The 27,562-nt window shown below is 26.5% G+C and overlaps 2 protein-coding genes across 4 annotated transcripts; both read left to right on the top strand.

The window, feature by feature from the left end:
• The first annotated feature begins 470 nt into the window (after positions 1-470).
• LOC113554493 (ring canal kelch homolog) lies at positions 471-3,341 on the top strand. Of its 2 annotated transcripts, XM_026958383.1 has the most exons (11): positions 472-666; positions 729-881; positions 964-1,192; positions 1,274-1,449; positions 1,519-1,615; positions 1,734-1,890; positions 1,965-2,077; positions 2,138-2,437; positions 2,508-2,648; positions 2,716-2,971; positions 3,048-3,341. In XM_026958383.1, the coding sequence occupies exons 1-11, from the start codon at positions 641-643 to the stop codon at positions 3,230-3,232; spliced, it is 1,833 nt and encodes a 610-aa protein (XP_026814184.1). In that variant the 5' UTR covers positions 472-640; the 3' UTR covers positions 3,233-3,341. The 2 variants fall into 2 exon arrangements, with proteins under 2 accessions (XP_026814178.1, XP_026814184.1); XM_026958377.1 differs by having other exon boundaries at positions 471-666; positions 1,965-2,437.
• Positions 3,342-5,124: 1,783 nt separating this feature from the next.
• Positions 5,125-26,685, top strand: LOC113554479 (tyrosine-protein phosphatase 10D). 2 transcript variants are annotated; one of them, XM_026958359.1, is made up of 20 exons: positions 5,125-5,435; positions 8,970-9,269; positions 9,839-10,114; positions 11,602-11,756; positions 12,012-12,135; positions 12,729-13,010; positions 13,734-14,063; positions 14,414-14,586; positions 15,283-15,421; positions 15,609-15,929; positions 16,587-16,754; positions 17,701-17,806; positions 18,266-18,480; positions 18,572-18,639; positions 19,349-19,483; positions 20,613-20,744; positions 21,661-21,803; positions 21,924-22,062; positions 22,854-22,929; positions 26,315-26,685. In XM_026958359.1, the coding sequence occupies exons 1-20, from the start codon at positions 5,351-5,353 to the stop codon at positions 26,383-26,385; spliced, it is 3,438 nt and encodes a 1,145-aa protein (XP_026814160.1). In that variant the 5' UTR covers positions 5,125-5,350; the 3' UTR covers positions 26,386-26,685. The 2 variants fall into 2 exon arrangements, with proteins under 2 accessions (XP_026814160.1, XP_026814168.1); XM_026958367.1 differs by lacking the exon at positions 5,125-5,435 and adding an exon at positions 5,825-6,033.
• Positions 26,686-27,562: the final 877 nt, after the last annotated feature.

Genomic DNA, 27,562 nt, shown 5'->3' with positions numbered 1-27,562 from the left:
GGAACATGATTGAATATTTTTTTTGATTGTCAACCACGAAATAAATAAATATTACTATAATCGTGTATGTTGTATCATCATATTGTTAATAATATAAATTTGTATAGATTTTTGTTAATTATGTAAAAAAGTTGTAAGACAAATATTTTTATTTGATCTATAAACGAAAATGTAATTATAGGATTTATTTTGCATACTAAGATTTTATTGAATTAATATTGTATTAAAATATTTTATAATATTTATACATAATAATATATTACATTATTAGTATTAACTATTGTTACCTATGTTGATTTTGATTTAAAAATATTTCTTTTAGAAGGTATTTAGTTATGTATATACATAGTACATACCATGATCGATCAATAATTTTTTGATGTTCTTATCAGTTAACATTGATAACATAAATTCGAATAAGTAATAACTACTGTCTACTATAATACTAGTAGGTACATTAATTCATAATTATTATTTATTTAATAATTACTTGTTTATGTTTACTGTTACTTGTTATTACATTTCTTTTCTTTTATATAATTGTTATATTAATAAGAGTTTAATTCTACAATTATTTATTGATGAATTTAGTATACCATGTTAAGCATTTTTTAGATTTAAATTCTCATTGTTTTATAATATGGAAGGGGATAGTGTTTCAACGGGGTAAGTCTTTTGATATGATCTATGCTACTTATTCTTATTTATTAATGTCATATTATTTTCAGAGGAACTGGTTTATTATTACGATACGCCAGTCAGAATTCATTAGATGAGAGTTCTCAAAAACAAGTACCAAGGTCAGGGAGACGTGAACGAACTCCGTATAGAAATAGTTCTCATACAGTTCGTGCATTTGAAGTTTTACAATCTTTACGCAGGTTTGTTGTATTGCAAAAGATTTCAACTTTTAGTCTCTAGATAAATACTAGGTAGTATTAAAGTAACCCACTTTTGTTTTAGAGATGAAGTTTTTTGTGATATTAAATTAGAAACAGACGATAGTACAATAGTTTTTGGACACAAAGTGGTTTTAGCATCTGCTAGTCCATATTTCCATGCCATGTTCACAAGTTTTGAAGAGAGTAATAAAGATCATGTAATTATAAGAGAATTAGATTCTACTGCATTAAAACTTCTAGTAGATTTCATTTATACTGCTCAAATAATGGTCAGCGAAGAAAATGTACAGGTATAAATCATTTTTAATTTTGTATGAACAATCTGAAAGTAATTTAAATGCACTATTTTTTACTTATCATTTTATTTTAAGGTTTTGTTACCAGCTGCAAATCTCTTACAGTTGCATGATGTACAAGATGCATGTTGTGATTTTTTACAATCACAACTGCACCCTACAAATTGTCTTGGTATCAAGGCGTTTGCTGATTTACACGGCTGTATGGAACTATTGTCAAGTTCTGAATCATATATTCAACAACACTTTTCGTATGAAATATTAGTTATTTTTATGTTTTTATATAGATACATTTATTATAGTTATATTTAAATGTTTAGTGAAGTGGTTGAAGGTGACGAGTTCCTATCATTATCATCCGAACAAGTAGTTAAGTTAATTTCCAGTGATGAACTTACTGTTCCATCTGAAGAAAAAGTAGGTTAATAGGAAATTGTTACATTTAAATATAATAATTAATAATACATCATATGCAAAATTAGTATTTAATTTAATTTAAAATAATAATTATTATTTAGCTCTTAAAATTGTTTAGGTATTTGAATGTGTTATTTGTTGGGTAAACTATGAAGCAAGTTGTAGAAAAGATATTTTGCCTAAATTAATGGAACATGTTCGTTTGCCATTAGCATCAAAAGAATATTTACTTAAAAGAGTAGAAGAGGAACCTCTTCTTAAAAATAGCCTTGAATGTATGTTTTTTTATTTTATTTTTCAATCAAAAAGGCTTTTACCTATAATTTAATATTCTTCTATTTATTTTTAGGTAAAGACTATATTATTGAAGCGTTAAATTTTCATTTACTCAAGTCTGAACAACCGGGTACTATTCCAAAAACTATCCGTACAAAACCTAGGCAACCTGTTGGTTTACCTAAAGTAACTTTTTCTATTGATTTATTTAGTTTTAAAATTAGTATATCTATTTATACTTTACAGGTAATACTAGTGGTTGGTGGACAAGCACCTAAAGCAATTCGTAGTGTAGAATGGTATGACCCAGGAACCAATCGATGGCAGTCTGGACCAGAAATGAGTACACGTCGCTGTAGAGCTGGCCTAGCTGTATTAAAAGATCGTCGTGTTTTTGCTGTGGGTGGTTTTAATGGATCATTAAGGGTTCGTACAGTTGATATGCTTGATTTGTCATCACCATCACCTTGTTGGGTACCAACAGTTGCCATGTTAGCTAGACGAGGAACTTTAGGAGTTGCTGTATTAGATAATTGCATTTATGCCGTAAGTTATATTTAAATATTTCTTAATTTTTGTCATGATATTGAACCATAAATTATACAATAAATTCTAGGTTGGTGGTTTTGATGGTACTAGTGGTTTAAATAGTGCAGAAGTTTTTGACTGCAGTACTCAAGAATGGCGAATGGTGTCTAATATGTCTACTAGGAGAAGTAGTGTTGGTGTTGGAGTACTCAATAATCTTTTATATGCGGTAAACTATATTATTAAACTATATTATTTTAAAATATGTATTACATTTGTTTTAATTAATTGTGTAGGTAGGAGGTTATGATGGATTATCAAGGCAGTGTTTAAAATCTGTTGAATGTTATCATCCTAGTACTGATACATGGACACCAGTTGCAGAAATGTCTGTACGCCGTAGTGGTGCTGGTGTAGGAGTTTTAGACGGTGTAATGTATGCTGTCGGTGGTCATGATGGACCTGAAGTTCGTAATAGTGTTGAGGCCTATAGACCGAGCACTGGAGTTTGGACTTCTATTGCTGATATGCATATGTGTCGAAGAAATGCTGGTAAGTATAATAACTTCATTATTTTATGAAAAAACTTTTGAGAAACATATTAAATTAATACTATGTCCTAATATAGGAGTAATTGCATTAGACGGGTTATTGTATGTTGTGGGTGGTGATGATGGAGCTTCCAATTTGGCTTCTATAGAAATTTACAATCCCAACACTAATACATGGTCCATGTTAACTGCCTCAATGAATATTGGCCGAAGTTATGCTGGAGTGGTAGTTATTGATAAACCTCCACACTTTAATAATTGAATGGTATACAGGTATATTATTGTTAAAATATCTAGTTTAGGTAATGTGAATATTCTATTATAATAATATTTATATATAATTTAAATTAATTAAAGTTGAATCAAATTAGTAAGCCATATAATTAATTAAATTATATTATAAATTATAAATATTAATATGTAAAGGTTTATTAGTGTTTTAAAATAAAATTTGATAATAGACAATCAAAAATGTTTTTAGTTTTTTACTCTAATAATTTTTAATAAACCCTAAAGATAATGTAAGACTATTTTGCACAATCATTTAAGATTGTGATTACTGATTACAGTTCCTTATTAAACTCTTAATCCGATTTTCAATTATAATAATTGTTGAAAGCTTGACAATGACAATTTTTTTTTTTTTTGATAATGCATTTAAACTCCATAATTAATCAAATTTTAAATTGTTCAGCTATTTTTATTTTTTAAATTAAATACCTAGTCATTTTGTTTATCTCGAAATGCATAATATCGTATGAAGCTAATATAAAAACTTTACTTATGCAATAGTAAGCATCCATTATATTATATTTAGTAAATATAATAATTTTTTTTTTTTGTCTAAGAAAGCCCTTCCTTTTCAAATAGCTAATTGTTTTTGTTATAAGTATGATACTTACTACTAACATATGATTGTAGGTGCTCATGGTACATTATTGTCAACAAACATTGATTTTTTTTTCATTTGCACATTGTTTTGGCCCATAAATATTTTTTGAGCACCTTTGTGTTAAAGTTACAGACTTACAGTACTGGATTAATGGATATGTGATAATATATATATATATCAAATATTGACATGTCAAAATGTAATAATTTTCAGTTTCAACTTGACAGCAGTATAGCAAATTTCCTGAACGGTTATACTATGGTGATATAAACTTCTTGTAATGTGAATTGTTAAGTATAGTATATATTGTTTTGCTGAAAATATTATTGAAGGTATTTTAATCAAAAATTTAACATACAGTTTTTGAGTTATTAAATGTTGCACTAGTCAATAATTGGGTTTTAATATGTTTTGTGCATTGGATATTTATCTTTATAATTTGCCAATTTAAATTATATTAAGAAAAAAAAATATATTTTTCTCTGTGTGTCATTTGATTTAAATAAAATTAAAGTTTCATATTAGAAGATGGAACAATAAATAAAAACGCTAAACATTATAGTACGCGCTCGCCACTAAGTTCACACAATTATCATTATATGTTTATTTATATTATATTGAACAATTTAATTTATTGGGGAAGTATAAAGTATAAAGTATAAATATTTGAATATTATAGTATTATGAACTATTAACTATATGTGCGTGTGTAATGTTGAGATTAATTTATTTTGTGTGTTCCTTTATTTAAAAGTATCAAATATCAATAGGTTATATGTCAGACATAAAGACGACTTCTCATTTTTAATCTCCTGATCACTCTCGTATACGTAATTGCATAATTGTTGTGCAATGTATATTTAGTGCTTACTGTAATATAGGTGATTAGTGCCTACCTAAGTCTTAATTATAGTGATCATTAAAAACTCCAACGGGACAACGGGACATTTGTACAGATATAATTTATTTGTTTTATAGATTATAATATTAAGCTTGTGCAAGAAATATGTTAAATAATTTAATGATTAGATATAATAAACAAATAATGTCTTTTCTGTGTAAGGTAGGTATTATATACCTAATCAATTTAAACTTAAAAAAACTTCGGATATCGAAAGAAAAAAATATCGTCTGACCACGCAGTGTATATATACGAATATGAGTTTTTCAAACTAATTATGACTTGTATAATATTCGACCTTTTATCTATAATATTTTTTTTTTATCGCGTTTATTTATACAATGCATCAAACATTGGTCACCAGTACTCACTGCGTTAATCGCAGTTGATTTATTTTCGATGACATATTTTTATTATTTCGTACATAAAATATTTATTAACAGTTAAACTATAGTTAATTAATAATTAGTTCATAATATGATTTACATTATTACATTCAGTGGTATTTTAGTAGTTACACGAGACGACAAATCGTAAACAGCCAGTAGCCACTGTTTCCGTAATGACATCAACATTCAACATTAAACATGAACATATTTAACAATTTTTTTATAACGCTATTAATGCTGTTAATAGTTTATGTGACTGTAATCTCTACACTGCGCCAACCAGGTATAATATATAACGATATATTTAAAAATATTTGATACATTTATAAATTTTATTGCAAACTGTATTAATTATGTCTGATGCTTGTTCGAATGGAAATAAGGAAACAAGTCGGGAGATCATGCTATATTAATCAATTATTTTATTATTATAAATTAAACAATAAATGGTCGTTGCCAGTGGCGTACGCAGGATTTTTTAAGGGGGTGTCATAAATCATAATTACCTATATGCATGAATTGACCATTTTTTTTAGTCATCGTTTCATAATTTGAACAGATATTTATTTTTAAGGGGGGTCATATCTCCCTGACACCCCCCCCCTGCGTACGCCACTGGTCGTTGCTGTATCGAAATAAATGTAATTCTGATAAACGAATAAGATATTCATAGTACGAATAATAAATGTTATGTAAATATTCTGAAGTAAAAAAATACCTAACGAATTTATTCTGTTCAAAAATATTCAATTGAATGAAAATATTTTAAATCTAAAGTAACAAATTATTATGACGACTGGATGAATACCAAATAACAGACTCCAAGAGCTTCGTAATGGATTCAGGATTTAGATGTACCTATTTATGTTTACAATGGTTGCGTAAGTTTGCTCGCGTGTTCGTGTTGTCAGTTATATATTTTAAGGTATATGATTAGTTTCTCGTCAATGTCAGGTTACTGTTATTACCAAATAATATTCCAATATTGTTCGCATAGGTAACAATGTGTTAAAAATAATGATCATATCATAGCGTGTTTGTTTTAAAGCATAGGCTGAACCACAGCCTGTGTCAACTGGGCCTTGATCCAGTCAATCGGCCGTGTATTAATGTATATGTAAAATGTAACATTTACAAAAGGAAAAATATATTTGAAAATAAGTAAAAAGGTTCAACTAATAATTATCATGATTTATTTATTAAATTGGAAAATGCTTGTATTGTTTTTATCATGGAATGCACAGATGTGAGATGCCATGTTTTATTGTTATTATTATTTATTTATTTATTTTTTAGTTCGCCTATTCTAATGATCTCGATTATACTGTTTTATTTTGGTATTTTTCATTACAATTTATTTAATTTGACTTTACTAATGATAATAATATGAACATTTTCGAAAAAGAAACTTTGGCAACGGATTTAACAACATCATGAACAGGTAAATTGGAAAATTGTGTATAAAAAAATGGTAAATAATGAAACTAAGATTTTAATTAAATGTACATTTTCAATAACTTATTTTGTTTATAATTAAAATTATTTTTCTCTTATTTAATTATCATATTAAATTCAATTACCACAATTTCGTTTAAATAATATTGTATTTAAAATGATTATAAAGAAAAATATACTTAAAATCTTTTCATACGTCATAAGATTATTGTTTTACAATAAAACTATTCTGTTCAAATATCTTATTATGTCACTTTTAATAAATTGCTTAAAAATATCAACGAGATCAAATATTTTAACAGAAACCTCCCTCTAAAGTGTTTTTAGATAAATTAAAATAAACACATACACAATTATTGTAAAATTAATATATTCATCTCTTCACTCAGAATTTAATGAGAACCAACATTTGTTAAAATTTATTATTTTTAGAATAATTTTTTGATAACTTTAGTTAACCTACCAAATAATTAAACTTCACTTAGTATTCACTGAAAATTTTTTTTTATCGTAACAATGATTTATCGCTGTATTTAAGTTTAACACATTTATTTAAGATACATTATTGATGCTATCCATGACGTAGTGGTACTTACCTACACCGTATAGTGTAACTACACCTTACAATACAGCGACAACACACCAAAGCAGTTACCCACTAGACGGATTTTTTTTATTGATAATTATAATGAATTGAGACAATATTAACACACAATTTAATTATTTATTAAGTTAAGATCTACTGCAGACAAATTTTTTTTATTTTTTGGAAATTTTACGTTTTATTCTTATTTTTTGATTTTTTGATTTTATATTTATTATGTTCTAATGTTTTATTAGGAGGTATCTATGATAAACTCATAATTTATAAAAATGTATTTTTTTTAATTGCTCAAATACGTATATAGGTGCTAGTTATTGACATTTATAAAGGTAGGTTGAGTTAAAAAATCTATATATTTATATAATACATATTTTATTTTAAGTCGATTAATACATCATTTTAATATGGATTGTATCTAATATAAAATGTAACTGATGATTATTGTTAATGATCAAGCAGGTCACTGACATTTTAACGTATCTATAGTTTAAATATTATATATCAGTAATAATATTAATGATTTAGTTTTATTGATTTAACTACCCGAGTTATGTTAGTATAAATGATAATATTATTAATATGCATTTGTGCAAGTCTTTTTTTTATATAAACTCAATAAATATTAACCAAACATATTTTAAGTTTTTATTATATAGTAAATGATTAAGAATTGCAGGGTCGATAGAAGGTTTTATTTCTTAAACTTATGTGGACGATAAGCCCTCCCTGCACTCCACTTATAATATTATGTTTTAATTTTTTTGTTTTGTAAGATTTTAGATTCGAACTGTATAATACCAACTTCTGCTTGGCTTAAGTTTATTATTTGCAGATTATGTTTGTAATGTACAATTTTATATAAATTTAATACACTCCTTACTCGATATTCGGAAATTTGTAGATAGATCTAATCAATACAATAATATATACATGTTTACTTTTCCTGCTTATTTTTGTCATTATTTATAGAAAGCTTTGATAATTGTGTAATTGTGTAGAATGTCAGATTCAATACTTTGCCGGTAACAATACATGGGGTGATCTAACGTACAACACTAATTCTTTCAGAAAACACTAACTTTTTGAAAATATATTCTTTAAATAATTTTAATTTATAATAAAACAATAGTTTTAGAAAAATACTATACCATTTTTATTGTTACCTATAATTTTTTTAATATTTTATTCTTTTGAATGACAGCATACATTTTTTACTTTTTTTTTTTATTCCGAAGTAAAATATTATAATCAAATTTCGGAAAAGTAGTTTATTACCTAGTTATAACTTATAAGTATTTTAAGTCTTGATGAGCAGAGTAGCAGACCATTATTTTGCGGAGTACCCGGCAGTATCCCTGTATTACTCCACTCGCACATCTAAACTAGACAGGTTATTTAGCAACCTTAAATTAATATTATTAATATAAATTACTCATTCAAAATTCGATTTTCATACATCGAAGCAGAACTTCAAAAAATATTTTGCTTTAGAATAGAAAATTAGACATGCATAATATTGTCAATTAAAAAAAATAAAAAATTAAAAACGATATAATAATTTTTTTATCTAAAAACGTTGTTTCGTAATGACTTAAAATTATTTAAAATATATATTTTCAAACACATTAATAGTTATTGAACGTAAGGTTTTAAAGAAAGTGTCTTGCGTTAAATGGATTACTCGATAAATAGTAACTAGTGATATGATTATTTAATATCATTGTTTAATTCTATTCTGTTCTATTTTGTTTATTTTAGAATTTGAAGATCCCCAAAGACGTATCATTAAATTGACTATAGAGCCTATTAGCCCAACCGCATTTTATGCCGAATGGAGACTTTTGCCAGATATAGACAGAAGTGTAAATTATTCACTGACATATTCCACTCAACTGAATAATGATATTAAGTTAACTAGTAGCAACAATTTCACGTTGACCGGATTGATAGAGTGCGCAGCCTATATAATCACGGTGAGATGTTTATATTATGGAGCAGGTGAAAATGTGTTTGGTGGCCCCTTTGCTTCTACAGTTGCATTGACTTCACATACCTCCCGTAAGTAAAAAAATAAATAATTAAGTAATCAGTGTACTTACGTCTGCAGTCGTTATGGTTTAGCAGCTTAAAATGCTCAAAATGTATGTAAACACATTAAAAAAAAAGTCAGTTATAATGCTCTTAACCCTTATTATAATTTTGTGAAAAATTGATAGAAAATTTAGATATTTTTTTGTAAAATTTTGAAATAAATTAGTATATAAAAAGTTATTTAGCACTAATTTAATTTTAATATGTAATACAAGTAAGATTAGTATAATTTTTGTAATAGTCGAAAGTAACAAAAATAATAAATATTATGTAAGAGTAAAATAGCAAAATAAAGTTTATATGTAGGTATATACAATAAATATCTAAAATTAAAATGAAAAATAAATTTTATAGTAAATTTATGTTTTTTCTACTTAACTTAAAATTTTAATTTTAGTATAAGACTTAATTTGTGTTGGTCCCAAAGTTGAATTTTATATAAGCGGTGTCCACAGTTTTTATAGTTGTTTTGTGTTATTAAATGTGGATTTAAATAATGAGTAAAAGCTGCCTACTGTAAATGTTTTATATTTTAGAACTGAAAGTGGTGAGAAACTTAACTGTAGTAACTTCAAGTCGTTCAATTTTGATTTCATGGGAAAACCCGATGGAGCAGAAATTGTGTACGTTAAATTTTTACTTGTCGTTGACTTCATTGCGGGGCACTGGCCAAGAAATACAAACCGATTTTGACCATCACATGATAAATGCGTTAGAACCATGTGTCACATATTTCGGCTACGTTTCTGCGGTCGATTTCGCTGGTGTTAAAGGAAATCCTACAGCATTCAATGTAACTACGGACCCTGGAAGTATGTATAGGGAATACCATGTCTGGTTTTCGAACAATTTCTGAAAATTTGACTACTTGAGTATTTGATAATAAACCGAAAGTATTACATATTATATATAAGGGTAGTTTTAGGATTATGAAATAAGGGTTGAGGATACACACAAAATAATATATGCCTAGAATATAAAAGTCGTATAAATATGAATTAAATACTCAAAAATTGTGTGTACTAAGGCCTGAACATAGCCCCACTGCCCTAGGCACATTAGTTTCTTCTTAACCATTTAACAATATTGTATAAAAAAAAATATATTACAAAGCTCATATACATATACATACCTATAACCATAAGTACCACACGACCGTGTTGGACAATCAAATGGTAAGAGCTTTCCTATGGAGTATTGGAGTGAAATAATAAATCCATTCATTACTTTAACGTTATAGTTTATACATAAACATTTTATAAGCGTTTTCGTAATAGTATGTTTTCCATTTATTATTTACGTATATTAGGTATATTATTATCACTGATGTTCATCTAGTTTTTATTAAATGAATTTATGATACAAGTTATTACTCCTTGTACCTTGCGAAGTAGTCGAATTTCAGTAGACAAAAATAAGTTTTCTTCATTTATTTGTCATTAAAATAAAATAAAATATATGCTTTGGAATCTAGCAAAATATTGAATATAGCCTATACGTTAATCAAGCTTTGTAGTTACTAATTACTGTTATTATGTTATTATAGGAACTAAATTAAATAACCATTGTCTATTTATACATATTAACAACTACCTAATTCACGAAAAATTTCCATGCCTAATTTTTCGTTATCTCCGAACATATTATGTTTAGATAGTATTCCTATTCTAAAACAATTTTGATCTAAAATTACCTCTTTAATATTATGTAAATGTAAATTTTTTCAAAAGTTTTGTTGTTTTTATTTTAAAAATTAATCACATTCCTCTTGATTACTACCTTATATGGTGGGCTTGCTTGTGATCATAATCTGATAGACGAAAAACGAATAGTTGTAATAAATGTTAACTTCCGTTGAAACTTTATTTATTAATTTAAAGTAGACTCTCTTGTACTTAAATTTCTGATGAATTTCAAGGTTTCTTATTTACTGCTCTTTTCAATGTGGCTAGATCTACCATCGACTTATATTCGCCCAATCAATCAAGAAAATGATGCGAATTTCATAGGAGGATACATTCCTTATTTCTAGTAAATCATGTTCAGTTTATTACACTTAATTTTTTTTTTTACTTACTTTATATACATTTATTTTTAATCTTTAATATTTATTTAAAATAATATTATAATCATTAAATAATGTATTTATGTATAATACAACTGTACAATAAAAATAAAATGAAAATGTAAGTTATGTACAAGCAACAAACAGCATATAATATAGGTTAAGGACTTTTAGAAACAAAATTTATTTTTGATTTGTGATTTGTAAGAGTTTTAAATTTTTTTTGTATATTAGTACCTGGACCTGTAGTAAAATTAACAGCTTCGTCTAATGGCTCGAGAACTATATTCGTTAGATGGGATAAACCGATTAATTCATCTTTCTGTATTCGTCAATACGAAGTCGTTTATTGCAACGATATATTCGTTTGCTCTACAATTATAACTAAAGTACGTACCATTGTTTGTTGTTATTAAATCAAAAATAATTATAACAAAAATAAAAAATATAGTGAGAAATTTGTTTTTTTTTGGCGTTGTAAAAATGCAGTATTATAATTATACTATCAGTTATAAATAAATCAAATGTTGACTTAGAAGATTAGTGTAGGCTACTGGCCAGTTAAAAATTAAAACTTTACTATTGTTAACATTTAATTGATATTTATTATACATTTATACCGCGCCGTGTTAAATCATTTGCAGACAAATTCTTTGACTATTTCACATCTAATGCATTGTGTAACGTATCAAATAATGGTCACGCCGAAAATATCAGACACCGAAAATGGTTTGTCAGCTAAAACTGAAGCCACTGTAATTGCCGAAGGTAATATCATCTAAGAATAAATATAATAATATATATAACACAGTGTATCCACTGATATTCTCTTGGTGTGATGTGGATGGCAAAAAGGCGTCAAATTTTTGGTGTTAGTCAAATATTTAAGGCGTGTGTTTGTATTTTTGTAGAAGTATAACCTTTCTATGTTTTGTATAATTATTATTTTCTATTATCATTGATTGCTCTAACAGGACCATACAACTTTTAAATTATTTAATTGCACCAAACTGGCTATATCACAATAGTTTATTTATTATCCCAATAGTAAAATTTGATTATCATTTTATGATGATATAAAATAAATGATGTATTATAAAGATCAGATAAAATAAAAATTGTTATTTAGTTACATCATATACAACAAAGTAAAATAGGTACAGCAAAAATATTATTAACGTTACGATATGTATGCAGCTCGCAAGTAATTATGAAAAATAACTTTTGGGCCCTTTAAAAAAAAAAATCTTAATAGGGACCGCTATAGTTGCTATAAGATTCTTGATCTATGAACTTAAATTTTAAACTTTTTATAGTATATACCTAGGTAAAATAAGAACATAATAATGTGATTTTTTCAGTTTTAGAAAAGCCCAAGAATGGACGAATATTGTTTTTAACCAGTTATAACGTCACTTTGCAATGGGATCATCCTATCGAATCCGTCTGCACTTTAATAAATCAAATCGTAAACTGTTCGTATTTGAATTCTTCATTCGAGGTAACGACATATTCACCTACTCAAGCAGTGACCATAGATAACTTGAAACCTTTCACGAAATACATTTGTTACTCGGCGTTTTATAATAAGCAAGGTTATTCAGAAAAAAGTGATGAAATCATATTTTGGTCAAAATTACAGGGTACTGTATTATTATTATATTGAAATTTATTATAGAATGATTTAAAGAATAAAGACTACGATTAATATCGTTATAGTTAAATAAGATAATATAATGTGTAATATTATTTTATTATTGTTGGTAAAATAAAAATATGTTTACAAAATATTTTTTCTGTAGGTAGTTATATGTTATATTTTTATTTTAAAAGTACGCGTTTTATGGAATTGAATAAGTATGTAGAATTAAAAAAATTACCAATAACTTTTTACATATATTTTCAATTTCTGCTTATAATTTACCAATCAGTTGGCTGCTTATACGAATACAAATTATCTGTCTCCACTGTTATCTTTGGCTGCTGATCATGTATTTATACGTCTTTGTCCTATATATCTTGTTTTGGAAGATTATCTTTTTAACTCGTTATTTTTTCTTGTTTTCCATTCTTCCGTCTCATCGTCCTTTACTGATTGGTTTTTCTTTAAAACCACCAGTTTTCTCTCCTCTGTCTTCTTTAGGGTTTCACATTATTATACATTTAAATATTAAAATATTAACTTTTGAAATAATATACTATTTACCTATATAAAACAATATTATGTACGGCACATGCAAATGCAATAATGTACGTCTCAATAATTATATTCATCGGTTGTGTTGCGATGGCGTACAGTTGCGGTGGCATAAATGCATAATATTATATAGTATACTATATTGTTGTCGATAATATTATGTTGACAGTGCCAGATCCACCTACGAATTTATCAATCATTAAGTTGTCTGCCAATAGCGTGGTCTTTGCATGGGCAGCACCTACTACGATATCTCCTGCTGCGATAGATAATTACCGTTGGACGGTTACGTTCAAGAATTTTCTATACGAACTACCGAAACACTGCACGCCACGAACCGCGGAACCTGTGGTCACACATTTCATTAAAAATGATCAGACATACCAGAATCAAATTGGGAATCTAATGCCCGCTAGCTGCTACTTTATAGAATTGAGCGCTGCAACAGAGTCTGGTTTTGGAAATTCAACAAATATTACGATACACACGTTATCATCGAGTAATATACACATTGCAATATAAGAATTATTCTTATCAAATAATTTGTCAGTTGTACAATATCATAATATTTCTTTTACAAACTATAAACAGTAAATAAAATGTTAACTAACTATAAAATATACACTATATATATCGTCATAAATATTATCATCATGGATTGCATAGTACTTTTAAAATGCAAAAACTTAAATTAGGTACATTCAAGATTTTTTTTTACTTATTTTTAACACTTTAATTGTTGATTTTCTATCTTAGGTTTAAATTATGCATTTACGAGTAGACGATAAGTTTACTATAGTTTCAAAGGTATGTATACCAATATTTAACCATGTTCGATATGTTTTGTAGCTAGTTCACCGGTCAAAAATCTACAAGTTAAATCGATAGAATCCAATTTGGTCGTACTGAGTTGGAAGTACCCGTGCATGCCAAACGGGAAAATCGCATTTTTTCACAGTACGTTGGTGGGGGAAAGACTAGGATTTCATAATCACATTTTCAGTATTAAATGCGATATTTCAGTAAGAAAAATTATTTTTGATGGTCAATTGGTATATTGATATCGATCATACATTTGTTTTAACCGGAGGCTCGTTCCCTCAGCACTGCTAAATATGAATTTGAATTTCAAAGTTATTCAGTATAAGGTATATACTTTATTTGTATAATCCGTATTGGGGTTACCGTAGCATCAATATGAAAAAATCGTGTTTTCACACGTTTGTATATGGTTGTATAAAATTGTACATCTTAATTTTAAAATTTGAATCCAGGCAATGCTGAGGTAATGGATATCTCTAGACTTGTAAATGTATGTTTTTATTTTATACTTATTTGTAGAGAAAATTAAGAAATAAGTTTGATCAAAATGTATATTAAATTAATAGTTATTATATTTAGTTATTCTATTAAATAGAAATCTATTTTGCTGCAAGGCAAATTCTATAGGAAAATTTTTGCATGTTATAGGGCACAATATTTTTTTCGAATATTTTATATGATTCCAAAATTCAGCGTATATTTTGTATTTCAATAATTTACAGTGGCAAAAATAGAAAAATACTTTATGCAATTATTAATTTTTAATGGTTGTGTTTTTATTAAATTCATTAATTTTAAATGTTACTTTATGTACTGCAATATACTACACGTATATTAATTTTAAATTTAAAAACTACGTGTAAACATGTTTTTGAGTATAAAATATATTTTACCAGGACAACGAAACGGAATTTGAATATAGTTTAACCCAATTATTACCTGAATATACGTACGTATGTACGGTAGCAGCGATAACTGATACCGTGGAGAATCCTGGTCAAGACAAACGAATTAGATTTATCACACCATCAACAAGTATATATCACATAGCATATTTTATATTATACGTCTTAAAATAATAATTATCAGTCAATAAAGTCAGGATTTTTAATTTGTATTAGTTTATTGTTTATGAATCAATGTGTATTGTGTAATATTGTTGTCCTTATAAGTAATACAGTGAAAAATGATTTTTTACCTGATTTTATTGTAATGTATACAGACCCTGATTTACCTAGCAAATACGATACATACCGTCATTTACGAGTGACGGTGTCCGAAAACCATCTTACACAGGTCCGTTTGTCCATACCCAGCGACTTGTTCTCGAGCGCTTCTGGAAACATCCAATACTATTCGATAATCGTTTACCAGGACGGTGGATTTCCGGACAAGCCAGAACACGGCACTAGGATGAATAATCCTCGGCAGCAGATGGACGACGATGTTTGGCCGCCTCCCATGCGGACGTGGGCCGAAGCTGCACCGTACCCTTTCATACTGGCGTACCAGACGACGCCCGACAGATGGATGCCTTTCAAAGGTCAGTAGTGTATTTCGTAACTATATTATTTCATATTATATATGTTTCGGGGGCGAAATCGTTACCAGAAATCGGGCATCCCGGTATACAATACGATATAATTGTAATCGTATACAAAATGATTTCAACAAGATTTATTAATATTATGTCTTACATAATATGGAATTATTATATTAATTATATTAACACGATTATTTATTTGTAAATGGTAAGTTATAGTGCCGTTTAGTCTGTACAAACTATAAACTATAATTAATTAAAAACAATAATTATTATAATTTGAATTATTTACGATATTATTGCAAATTCACAATGGCCATGCACTGTCCCGTATTAATTTTGATACCATATTCTCCTTATCCACGAGGTTCTGTGCAGAGTACATATTATGAACGTTGAACCTACGCCCTCTAAAACACTCAATTCATATCTACCCTTAAGTATTAACATTATCTATATATGTTTTTATCCATGATTTTAAATTGTATAGACATATTTTTGAATTCGTAATATTTCATTCCAATAATATTATGTGTCCCTTTAAAGATTTTAACAATTAAAAAAAACAAGTAAAAATGTAAAAATTTAGTAGTTTTTAAATTTCACATTGTTATATTATAACAACTTTGTAATTTTGTCGTTTGGTTTGATGTTTAGACCAAAACGATGGGGTTTTTGATATTGGTGCGGACAACAGTTGTTCCATTAACGACAAGAAAAGTTATTGTAACGGACCGCTAAGACCTGTTACTAACTACAGACTGAAACTAAGGGCATTTACAGCAGACGGGTTTCAAGATTCGTGGACTGTACCTTTTATTACACGTAAGTGCTGCAGGAATACATATGTGTTGGGTATAAGGTATCAAAAATAAATTTAAAACTTGAGCCATCAAATGTATTATTTAGAATATAATTAATATAATTTAGTGATATAATAAATAATAATTATATATATTATAACAGAGTGAAAAGTCAGTAAATCCTGAAGGAAATTTTGTTGAAAACTCAATATTTTATATTATTTTGTTGTAATATTTCAACACCAAAATATTGCTCAAATTTTTTTTAAGACTTAATACTTTTTATAAATAACTATTATGAATATTTATATTCTCTAGTACGTATTTATTTACAATTATAAAAAATTAATCCAAAATTGGTTTTATGAAAAGCAAACTTATCATTGATTAAAACTTATTGGCTATTGCATATAATATTATATATGTTAAAAAAAAATCAAAAAATTACAACCCACATCATATAATAATTTTCTATTAATAACAGGATATAGGTACATAACTGCAAGATGTAATTGATCACTCTTTGTACTACTTTCCCCTCAAATTAAACTATTAAATACCAAAAAAAAAAACATGACATTAATGTGAAACTAATATATCAAACTTACTATAGTTTTACCTAGGATTTTATTGAACGACAAGTTTGATACATTATACAAATGTAGATATTTGAATAATAATAATTAGGTATTATTTAATTTCGTATTTTATCATAATATGACTGCTGGTATCGTGTAAGATAGTAAATATTGGACAAGGTTTGAAGTATTTTCATTAAATTTCTAGGTATCGCATGTCGCGTTATATGTATTATATGTGTTACCATTACCACGTCAGTATATATGGTTACTAGGGCGATAAAACCACCACAATAAGAATACAAATAAAATCTACAATAATTAACCCGGTTTTTTTAAACCTTTTCATTGTGTACTTTTATGTTTTACTATACTTGTGCTACATTTTAGGCGGCAAACCCACAGCAGTCTACTACTTGGTGTTGTACAGTGTACTGTTTGCGGTACTCATCACTGCGACTGGAATGTATTGTGTACTCAACGAAAAAGTTCCGTGGTACGTAAAACGACACTTTATAATATGGTAATATACTTATGACCGTGTTTAGTCAGTGGCGTATTTAGGATTTAATAGCTATAGGATCAGAGAGAGTTTGAAAAAGATTTATTTCAAAGGTTAAAAGCCTTGCCACCCACATTATTCTCACAAAAGTACAATAATTAGATATAAACATTATAACTGTTCAAAAAATATCTTTTTAGTTACATTAATATCATGTATAAAAAACGTGGTTATATAAAGTTGATGATTGGTTAACAAAGACTAGAAAATATTACCGAATTGTATTATTATATTGATAGATAATTCCACAATTTTAACCATCTGAATTTAGTTTAAAAAATAAAATAATTAAAAATTTGTTTCCTGTCGGATTTTGAAAATTTTTCTTCGGGATATAGGCATTTCCCCACCTAAATAAGCCACTACTTACAGGTTTTAAATCGAATGAAATAGGGCCGTACAGTATAGAGTAATACACACGACTCCAACACGCCAAGAGTCTGGTGTGCCGAATGACATGAATTTCAAACACTTGTCAGCCAAAACTCCTCAAGAAATCGAGGCCGAATATGACCTATTGAACGCGTACTCGAAATCAAATTTCACAACGGACGTGGCTATGATGCCACAGAACAAGTTCAAAAATCGTTATATCAACACGTTACCATGTAAGACCAGAAAACTGAGCGATTTAATTATTTTATGTATACATTCACCCAACGTGTTGCTCTTGTTATACCTATATAATATATTATACAGATAACTACAACCGAGTGATTATAAGGTCTGATGATACCAATAACTACATTAACGCATCTTTTATTGAAGTGAGTGAAAATTTATAAAAGTCGTAGTTTAATAGTTTAATATATACATTTATTAGGCACATTCTAAGAATAGACTTTTATAAAAATAATATACTATACTAGCTATTATAATGTATATAATCTCCTCTAGTACTCTAATTGAGGGGATTGGGACTCTATATTACGTATTTTATTCTAAGTTAGGTTGATTAATGAGGAAAGCTGATTTACTTCAACTTTAATTATTTATTATTTTATTTTTCCAAGTACAGCGCTTTTATTATAATTAAGCTACAAATAGTTTTTCTGATTATTTATTGTTTCAAAGCAACATGTTTTATGTTGAAAAATAATATTAGTTTATGACTACTATGTATTGGGTAACAACTAACAATATATACGTATAATTTAAACGTACACAATATTTAAAGAGATTTTTTATTTTTTTTTTTTTACTATGAATTTTATTTACTTAAACTAATACTGTATTTTATACTAAATTTTTTAGATTCTAAGTGCATTTTTAAAGTTTTTTTTAATGCATTAATTTTACAGTCTTACGTATAAATTGCATATATAATATATATATTATGTCATAACTTCAAGTCATAATCTATGAATCTATCACTAATGCTGTATATTATATCATTATTTATAAATATGATTATTACTGATGGTTAGGAGTGTAGTACTATAAATTATATTAAACAAATTAATTGCATATTTTCAGGATTCCAATGGTATTCGGCAATATATAGCTTGCCAAGGTCCATTGAAAAATACTTGCGTTGATATGTGGCAAATGGTTTTAGACCAAGACGTGGCTTCAATTGTTATGTTGTGTCAGATTAGTGAAAAAGACAAGGTGGAGTAAAATTATATTCCAAGATATATTATTTGTAAACGTATTTTAATCCTAGATATTATAAGTATAAGTGAGTCTAACATCCAGTGACTTAACCAGGATTCATCAATATAAAGGAGGTTAGGATTTAGTATATACATATTACATACATATATATAAAAAATAAATGGTATTGAACTGTTAATATAATGAGACCATATATTATAAAATAAAGCGATGGTGGAGGAGGGGATGTAGATGGGGTTTATACCCAACCCTTCTGGCTATACCATCAATACCATCTATAATTTTATGCCACTTTTTTTTATACAACTTTGTGTTACCAACTTGATTTTATATTTTAATTTACAAATTAAGAACTCTGACATCTATTCATTGAACTAAAATAATATATGTTTTAGATCTTGCCATAAAATATTTCTTAAATATAAGAAAGATATTATTCTTCCATGTTTTGTCATTTAGATAATGCGATTGTGTTTTATGTAATAACTTGTATAATAATATTTATTTATTTATTTATTTAAATATAAAACAGGTTGCCAGAACCCCAAAACATAATAAAATCAAGTAATTAGTGAAAATATCTTAAATTAAAAGTTCATATAGTTATTATTTAATTAGAAAGTGCTCTGTAGTCAAAGCTAGGATCTACTTTGGTCAAATACATAAGACGTTTATGTGTATATAAAGGAGTATATGTGACTTATATAAATAGCTAGTGGTCCAAAGAAGTATATGAAAAAGAGAGTGGAATTTCTCAATAGACAAGAAAGCACTTTAAGGTTAATGTTTGTTAGCAGGGGTAGGTGATTCAATATGACCAGGTAAAAATTTTAATTGAAAGTTATATCATCAATTTGACAAATTTTTGAATTATTATGATACTATTGAGGTTTTTAACATACGATATGTGAATTTCAAAAATATTTTCTATAATTTTAGTGTTTTTTCAATAAGTTTTGAATAATTTATCCTTTTTTCTATAGGCGTAATAAATAATAGCTACACAGGTATTGTATTTATTTTACATTGATAATTTAAATTTCAAATATATTTTAAAAAACAATAATCAAAGTAATGTGTTATGGATGATTTTTTAATTAATTAATTAATTTTTTTTATTTAGATAAAATGCGATAAATATTTTCCAAACAGTAATGAAAAATTAGTTTTTGGCGATATTCAAGTGAAAAATGATATTATGATTGTCGACAAAGAGCGTTATTCGTTCACAATCAGAATATTGACAGTTCTAAAAGTAAGTATATCACTTTTATATTTTTTTTCAAAAGACCTGAAAGAATACATGTGTTAAACACTGAACTCTTATCTCAAAATTAACTTATAGATACCTAATTCTAGCGTTGTTGGTAGCTTTGATGGTTCAAATAATTTTGATATGAAATTATTATCGAAAATTGTGACTAATTAATAGTACATTCTAAATATATTTCGTAGTTTATTCGTTATAATATTTATAGTGTATACCTCAGTATACAAAATATCTAGGTATAAGTGATTTTAGACTTTTTATTGTGTGGGTAGGTGAGAAAGTTGCCAATAACTTAAATCAATTCGACGAAGATTAGTTGAACTTAATTCAACTGTAAGATATTGCTTGTCAATAAAAATGCATTAAGACTTTTATTGGGTAGTGATTACGATTTATTTGGTAAGACTAAAGTCATAATATATGTTTTTTATGGTATTTATAAATAAATCAATATGTGTAAAAATAAATAATTACTAACTAATAGTCTGCAGGCTTCTTTAAAAATTAACGAATAGGCCACAGCTACCCTCTAGATCCAGTTGTTGTATAGTACCTACTTTTAGTAAACAATTGAACTGATCTGATTTTCAAAAATAATATTTTAATATACAACATATCTTTAAACGTTTATAGTCCGATATATTTGCTTACCAGTATTTGTTGGAACCGTTTCAAAATAGAAACTTATAACAGTTTTCAATTTAGAATTATAATTTAAAATCCTCATACTCAAATTTTTGACATTTAACTTATTATACATTTATGATTATACGATTTATACATATAGAATTATCTTAAAGACTTAGAAGTTAAAACCCACAGGTATATGGTACTAATAACATAAGATATAAAATAATGTGTTTAAATTGAAAATACTGGTAATAGATAAATGGTGTTTTAGGGCCATTTAAAAAAAACAATAAGACATTTTCAATTTCATGACTGGCCGGATTTCGGAACACCGAGTGACCCATCGTCATTATTGCGATTTTGGCGTGTAGTACAAGCAAAATCTCCAACTGGTCTGGTTGTTGTGCATTGTAGGTGAGTGTAATTTATAATAATACTATTATTATCTATTATTAATTTTTAGTCTCGATTATTAAAATGTAATAACGACTCTTCAATCTAAATGCGTAATACTTATTATTATTTATTTAAAAGTGCTGGAGTCGGCAGGACAGGAACCTACATAGCTTGTGACATGCTATTGCGTCTAATCCACCAGGATAGAACAAAATTAAATGTTTTCAAAACTGTTTTAAGATTGCGTGAACAACGGACTAATATGGTACAAACACAGGTAAAATATTTGTTTCATAGTTTAAACATTTATATGCATATATGTTTAATAATATAATTATTTTACATTTTTACTCGAAAGTACAATAATAATTTATTATTACAGAAAACTACTACATACCTACAAACATAAAATATTAATAGTCTGTATTAGTTTTCAGTCTTCCTCCAATAAATAAACCTATATATTATACCACTTAAAGTTTTGAAACATATTTATTTTAAAACAGTAACAGTTATTACTAATTGTATTAAATATTACCAAATAATTATGTTAAATACAAAGTTTTATTTGAGGATTGCTTGTTTAGGGATCATTATATAATGTTCTTTAATAATTAGAAATTATTTTAATTTAATATATTAGGTGTACAGAAAGTCGGAATAAATACATATTTTTGAATCTGTATACATTATTAATTATTATTATTGGTAGCAATTATTTAGTATCCGTCATCTTTTCCTTTTCCTTATTAATTATCTACTTCTACCTTGTTTAAAAATTTGCTAATTTTCTACTTTTAAATATTCCTCAACTTAATCGAATCATATCTCTTCTCCAGTATTCTACGTAGTATTTTTCTTAGTTTCTATGTCACTATAGTTCCATTTCATTATTGCTCTCATACTTTCAATGTATAAATAACCCCCCTCCATTCTTCTCACGATGAGCTCTTTATAAAAATAATATTAAATTATAAATCACAGGTTTTATGATAATAATATGTGAAATTAAAAAAATATAATGATGATATCAAATGCAAAATATTAATTAATTGTATAATTTTTTAGGCTCAATATGAATTCGTGTACCAGTTTTTAGCGTATTGTTTAAATCTACAGACAAATTCGTTGAATACAATAGCAGGTAAGTAAAAGAGTATAATATTATTACAATTATTGTTTTTGTTATTTATAATCAAATACAAATACTATAAACGATAATACAGTACAGTCTGAACTAAAAAAGTGGTGAACAAATTATTAATATTGCCCTCCTAAATTGCTATAATGTAGTTATCTGTTTTACTTTTTAATTTAATATAAATTCCCTATTTATTATTATTAATTACCACTATATTATATTGTTTGACACAAGTAAAATGCTCACTAAGCTGTGAATAATAATAATAATTATTATTATTTACATTTATGGCATGTTTCATATTTTCATTTATAAAGTGTATTACCCGTATGACAATATTATTCTTTATTTCCTTTGCCTATAATATTGAAAATTCTTAGTATTAATAGTAATACATGTTAAAATAGTAAATAATGAGAATCGAATTCCGTCATTATAATTATATTCATACAATATTACAGTAATAATGGTATCAAAAAAAGTTTGTGAAGTGTCTAACTGTAATAGTTATGACAAAACAACATCTTCTTTGAATATGTTATTAAAAATAATAATTATAAATTATAATTATTAGTTTTAAGTACCTACTCATGTTATAATTTCAATTTTTAATTTAAATTATATTATTATTATGAAAAAGTAGAATATATGTGTTATAATTTATTAAATACTTACTATAGAACGTACATAATTATGGTTAATTGTATTTGCCATTTGAATTTATAATTTTTGATTTTAAGTTTATGCAAATACTACAAATGATTATCTCTTAAAATAAACAAATTATAGTATTTATAGTATTTACTTAAATTATTTATTATATTTGTCATGTATTATAAAATGTATGATTATTTAATTAATTTATTCATGAAAATAACAAGGAGTAAAATAGACAACTACAATAACAACCTCGGAGGACAAAATAAGGAATAATTTGCCATTGTCCTGTACTATCGTTTAATAATACTTGATATAAGTTAGTTACTAGGGTTCAGAAGTGCAAATTTCCATCTTGAATCTCTTGAATTGAATTTAGTTTGAATGAAAGGGTAAAAAATATATCAAGTATAATGCATATTATTTACGTAGCGATACTGATGCATCGTAATTACACTCAATATGAGTAATTTATAAAATAACTGTTATCAATAATAGATTTCGCAAGATTTCGAGATTTGTAGGGGGCTTGAAAATTATTTTTTCAACTTCTATAATAGGTTGCAATAGAGTGGCTTACTGTTGAATTTTGTTTTAGCTCAGAAAATATAATATTTTTTTATTTATTTGAATGGTGGCCATAAAACAGGTTAACTAATAAAATTAGTTTAACAAGTGGTATGATTTCGTTTAAAACTGTGCATACAGGCAAAGTCAGGTAATTCAGTTAATATAGGTATGTAATTTACTACTCGTACCATGTAGGTATACGTTATTATTCGTAAATTGATATAATGGTACAACCCGACATACTTACCCTACCTACTACACTGTTATCTTATCAATTTGTTATTATAAATCATGTGTTTTATACATTACTATTTATCCAATTGTAATATAAAAAAATTATTACTTATTATAAAATTAAAAAATTATGGAAATATTTTTTTAAGTACCTAGGTATATAATAAAAAATGTATAGTATTTGTTTATCAAATAATACAATAATTGTACGGTTAAAAAAGTTTTATTATACCCATACTTGAAATTTTTACAACAATAATATTTTAAGTAAAATAATTAATTAATATTAATGATAAAATAATTATTGGATGATAAAGTGACTATTTTGAAAGTTTTATAAGGATTACTCCAATTTTGTGATACGACTTATTTATTTATGTTTTTACCAAAATGTTTAAAATATATTTGATATGCATTTAATAATATACATATATTATATAGGTTTAATAAGGCGCATAATTAAAGAAATTTCAATTTTGAATTTTAAAAGTAAACACTGGAATATTTAAAAGCAAAAATATACTCTCACATTTGGTCTTATAAGCATTTTTTATTTTCATTCATTTATAAACTAATAGTTATAGAGCAGTTATGGACACATATAGATACAGTGGTATACAAACATTATTATAGAAGACAAATACGTATACCTATAATAAGAAACAAAGAAAAAGACCCATTTAGAAACTTTTGAAACATATTCCGTTGATTGGTATAAATAGTGAATAAAATAAATGTGATAGTGATGATAATATTTTATTATGTCGGTTAAATAACAATGGTCTACTAAACATTAACTCATAATAAACAATAAATAGGTATTTTTTTCAATAACAGACTTGAGCAGACTTCAATTACGTCGTCTATTATCATTATATTATATAGGAAAGTAAATGAGAAGTAATCGATTTCAAAATCGAATTTTATATTTTCGTATAAATAGGTATATAATATTATATATGTATAAAGTATAAAGAGAGCTAGATTGTGTTACTTACTTGCTGTATACTAAATCTACTTATAAACGAGACATTGTAATTACTGCGCTTGTTAAACGGTAAGTAATTCCGAATTGGTTCCCGGAATAGTGTTTCGTAAGTTACATAATACGCATGTATTACGCATGGTTATCCGAATTGGTTTCCATCGTTTCCGATACCTATTAAAATTATGACTTGAATATTGTACAGCTTTTAAAAAAATGATTTATTAAAATTTTAAAAAATTCAACTTATCGCTAATGTTATATTTTGATAGTCATTTTTTTATCGAATTAATACTAAGTGGCAGTATTTTAAATATACAGTTATTTTAATAAATATGAATAATAGAAAGATATATACAACGAAATAATGAACTTACATCTCATTAAATTAGGTACTATTTAAAGAAAATTTAATGCATATTGTTTAGGTTTCATAAAAACTTCTATGTTCAAATGTGTTATAACTTAGATTTCAGATTTGTCTACTTATATCAGCATTCTTTTTTTATTTGTGTATTTTTTAAATTAATTTTAAACTGATTGTGTTTAACTATTAAAATGTATTTTTATTAGGTTGTGAAATTTGTAAGTATATACTAATACCATCGGATACATGAAACAACATTTAGTTTCCATATACACAACACGCGAGTGTTTAGGAAAAATATGACTTTTCGACTTACTATATATAAACATAAATATTAAATATATATTGATGATATACGGCGTCCTTGTCGTGGCTCCTAATATTTATAAAAGAATATGTTTATCATCACGCAATATTATATTAAATTGCTTCGATTTCGATGAACAATATCATATTAAAATAAATTCTTCGTTAGAATTGATAAAGCGTTTAAAATTTACTCTATGCTAACCACCACTGTATGTTGTCCTCAAAATAGTGTTTTTTAATTTTAGTAAATTTATATTTTGTTTCAGAAGAAAAGAAGAAACATGTCTCTCCTACTAAAGGTATGGATGTGGGTGGTACAAGACTTATACAAGCATGAAAGGATATAGTATTCAATATTGTAATAGGTATTATCTACTATACAAAAACGCGAGTTCAATAATACTTTATCGAGTTGATCGGTTATGTTTATCTGCAATAGAGTAAAAATGTGAAATGTGCGTTATGCGCGAAATTACATGTACCGCCAATATATTATTATGATATGTTAAGAAAAATATCACGTCCTCGATAAAATACAATACTATCACATTTAACTCGTTGTTTAACTTTATACATACACTGTAATTTTTTTTCCAATAATGTTTGACAATAAAAACGAATAAATAATCTATGAAAACCGAGAGTACAATAGTATATGTATAATAAATAATAATATTGTGTATACAGTTATAAATATACTGAGTATACAATCATATTATTATAGTAAAAACCATCAATAAATAAATAAAAATTAGCAATACTCATTAAACATTAAGCAAATAGTTACTGCAGTATAAAACGAATGATGACGACATAAAACATACTAAAACAAAAAACGCAGCACTCTGTATTTATAGTATTTACTATATATTAATTTTAATTTTACATAAAAAAAAGTCATTAATCATGTAAACACTGTATACACTTGGGTAAATATTAATACATTTTAGTAAAAATTATATTATATACAAAAGTGATTTTATATTTTACTCAAACTGTATATTTAAATTTTAAACTATAAAGACATACAGGATAAAGTATACATATTTTTAATAGTATAGACATTTAAACATAGGTGTGTATATAGTTTTCTTTAGTTTTTACGTTTATAAATACATGAATATACATTTAAATATAATTTTACCATCTATTGCAGCATTATCTATATTATTGTTTTCGGTGTTTGTATTTTTCAGCTGGGTCCGCGGGAGTAGTTTGATAGTACGTGCGTAATCGTACCTACTAAAATACTTATTGCAGCCTGCAGCATAAAGTTACAAGGTATATACCATCAAACACATAGTTATTCATCAGCATTAACATAACATCAATAACTAGCTCTTATTGCCCTTTCATTTCCTTAGGTTTTCACAACAATACCTAAATAATGCTAAATAATTTAAGAAATTCTCCGAGAAGCTTGTAATTGAACGGGTTTTGTTGTTTGTAAAACTGCAAATTAACCTTGAAAAAATGTACGTACTGTTCATTAAAAAGTGAAATGAGTCGTATTT

Source organism: Rhopalosiphum maidis, chromosome 1 (genome assembly GCF_003676215.2).
Source record: "Rhopalosiphum maidis isolate BTI-1 chromosome 1, ASM367621v3, whole genome shotgun sequence".
NCBI classification, from domain to species: Eukaryota; Metazoa; Arthropoda; class Insecta; order Hemiptera; family Aphididae; genus Rhopalosiphum; species Rhopalosiphum maidis.
Note: the sequence above shows the minus strand (reverse complement) of the source record. Positions and strands in the feature narration are given on the sequence as shown.

What these genes read in the sequence shown, in the direction of transcription:
- LOC113554479 (XM_026958359.1), top strand. Translation starts at nt 5,351, where the DNA reads ATGAACATATTTAACAATTTTTTTATAACGCTATTAATGCTGTTAATA. An exon ending in GCTCTACAATTATAACTAAA is followed by an intron (nt 11,757 to 12,011) that starts GTACGTACCATT and finishes AATCATTTGCAG; the next exon opens with ACAAATTCTTTGACTATTTC. An exon ending in AGCCACTGTAATTGCCGAAG is followed by an intron (nt 12,136 to 12,728) that starts GTAATATCATCT and finishes TGATTTTTTCAG; the next exon opens with TTTTAGAAAAGCCCAAGAAT.
- LOC113554493 (XM_026958377.1), top strand. Translation starts at nt 641, where the DNA reads ATGGAAGGGGATAGTGTTTCAACGGG. An exon ending in TATATTCAACAACACTTTTC is followed by an intron (nt 1,450 to 1,518) that starts GTATGAAATATT and finishes TTAAATGTTTAG; the next exon opens with TGAAGTGGTTGAAGGTGACG. An exon ending in CTGTTCCATCTGAAGAAAAA is followed by an intron (nt 1,616 to 1,733) that starts GTAGGTTAATAG and finishes AAAATTGTTTAG; the next exon opens with GTATTTGAATGTGTTATTTG.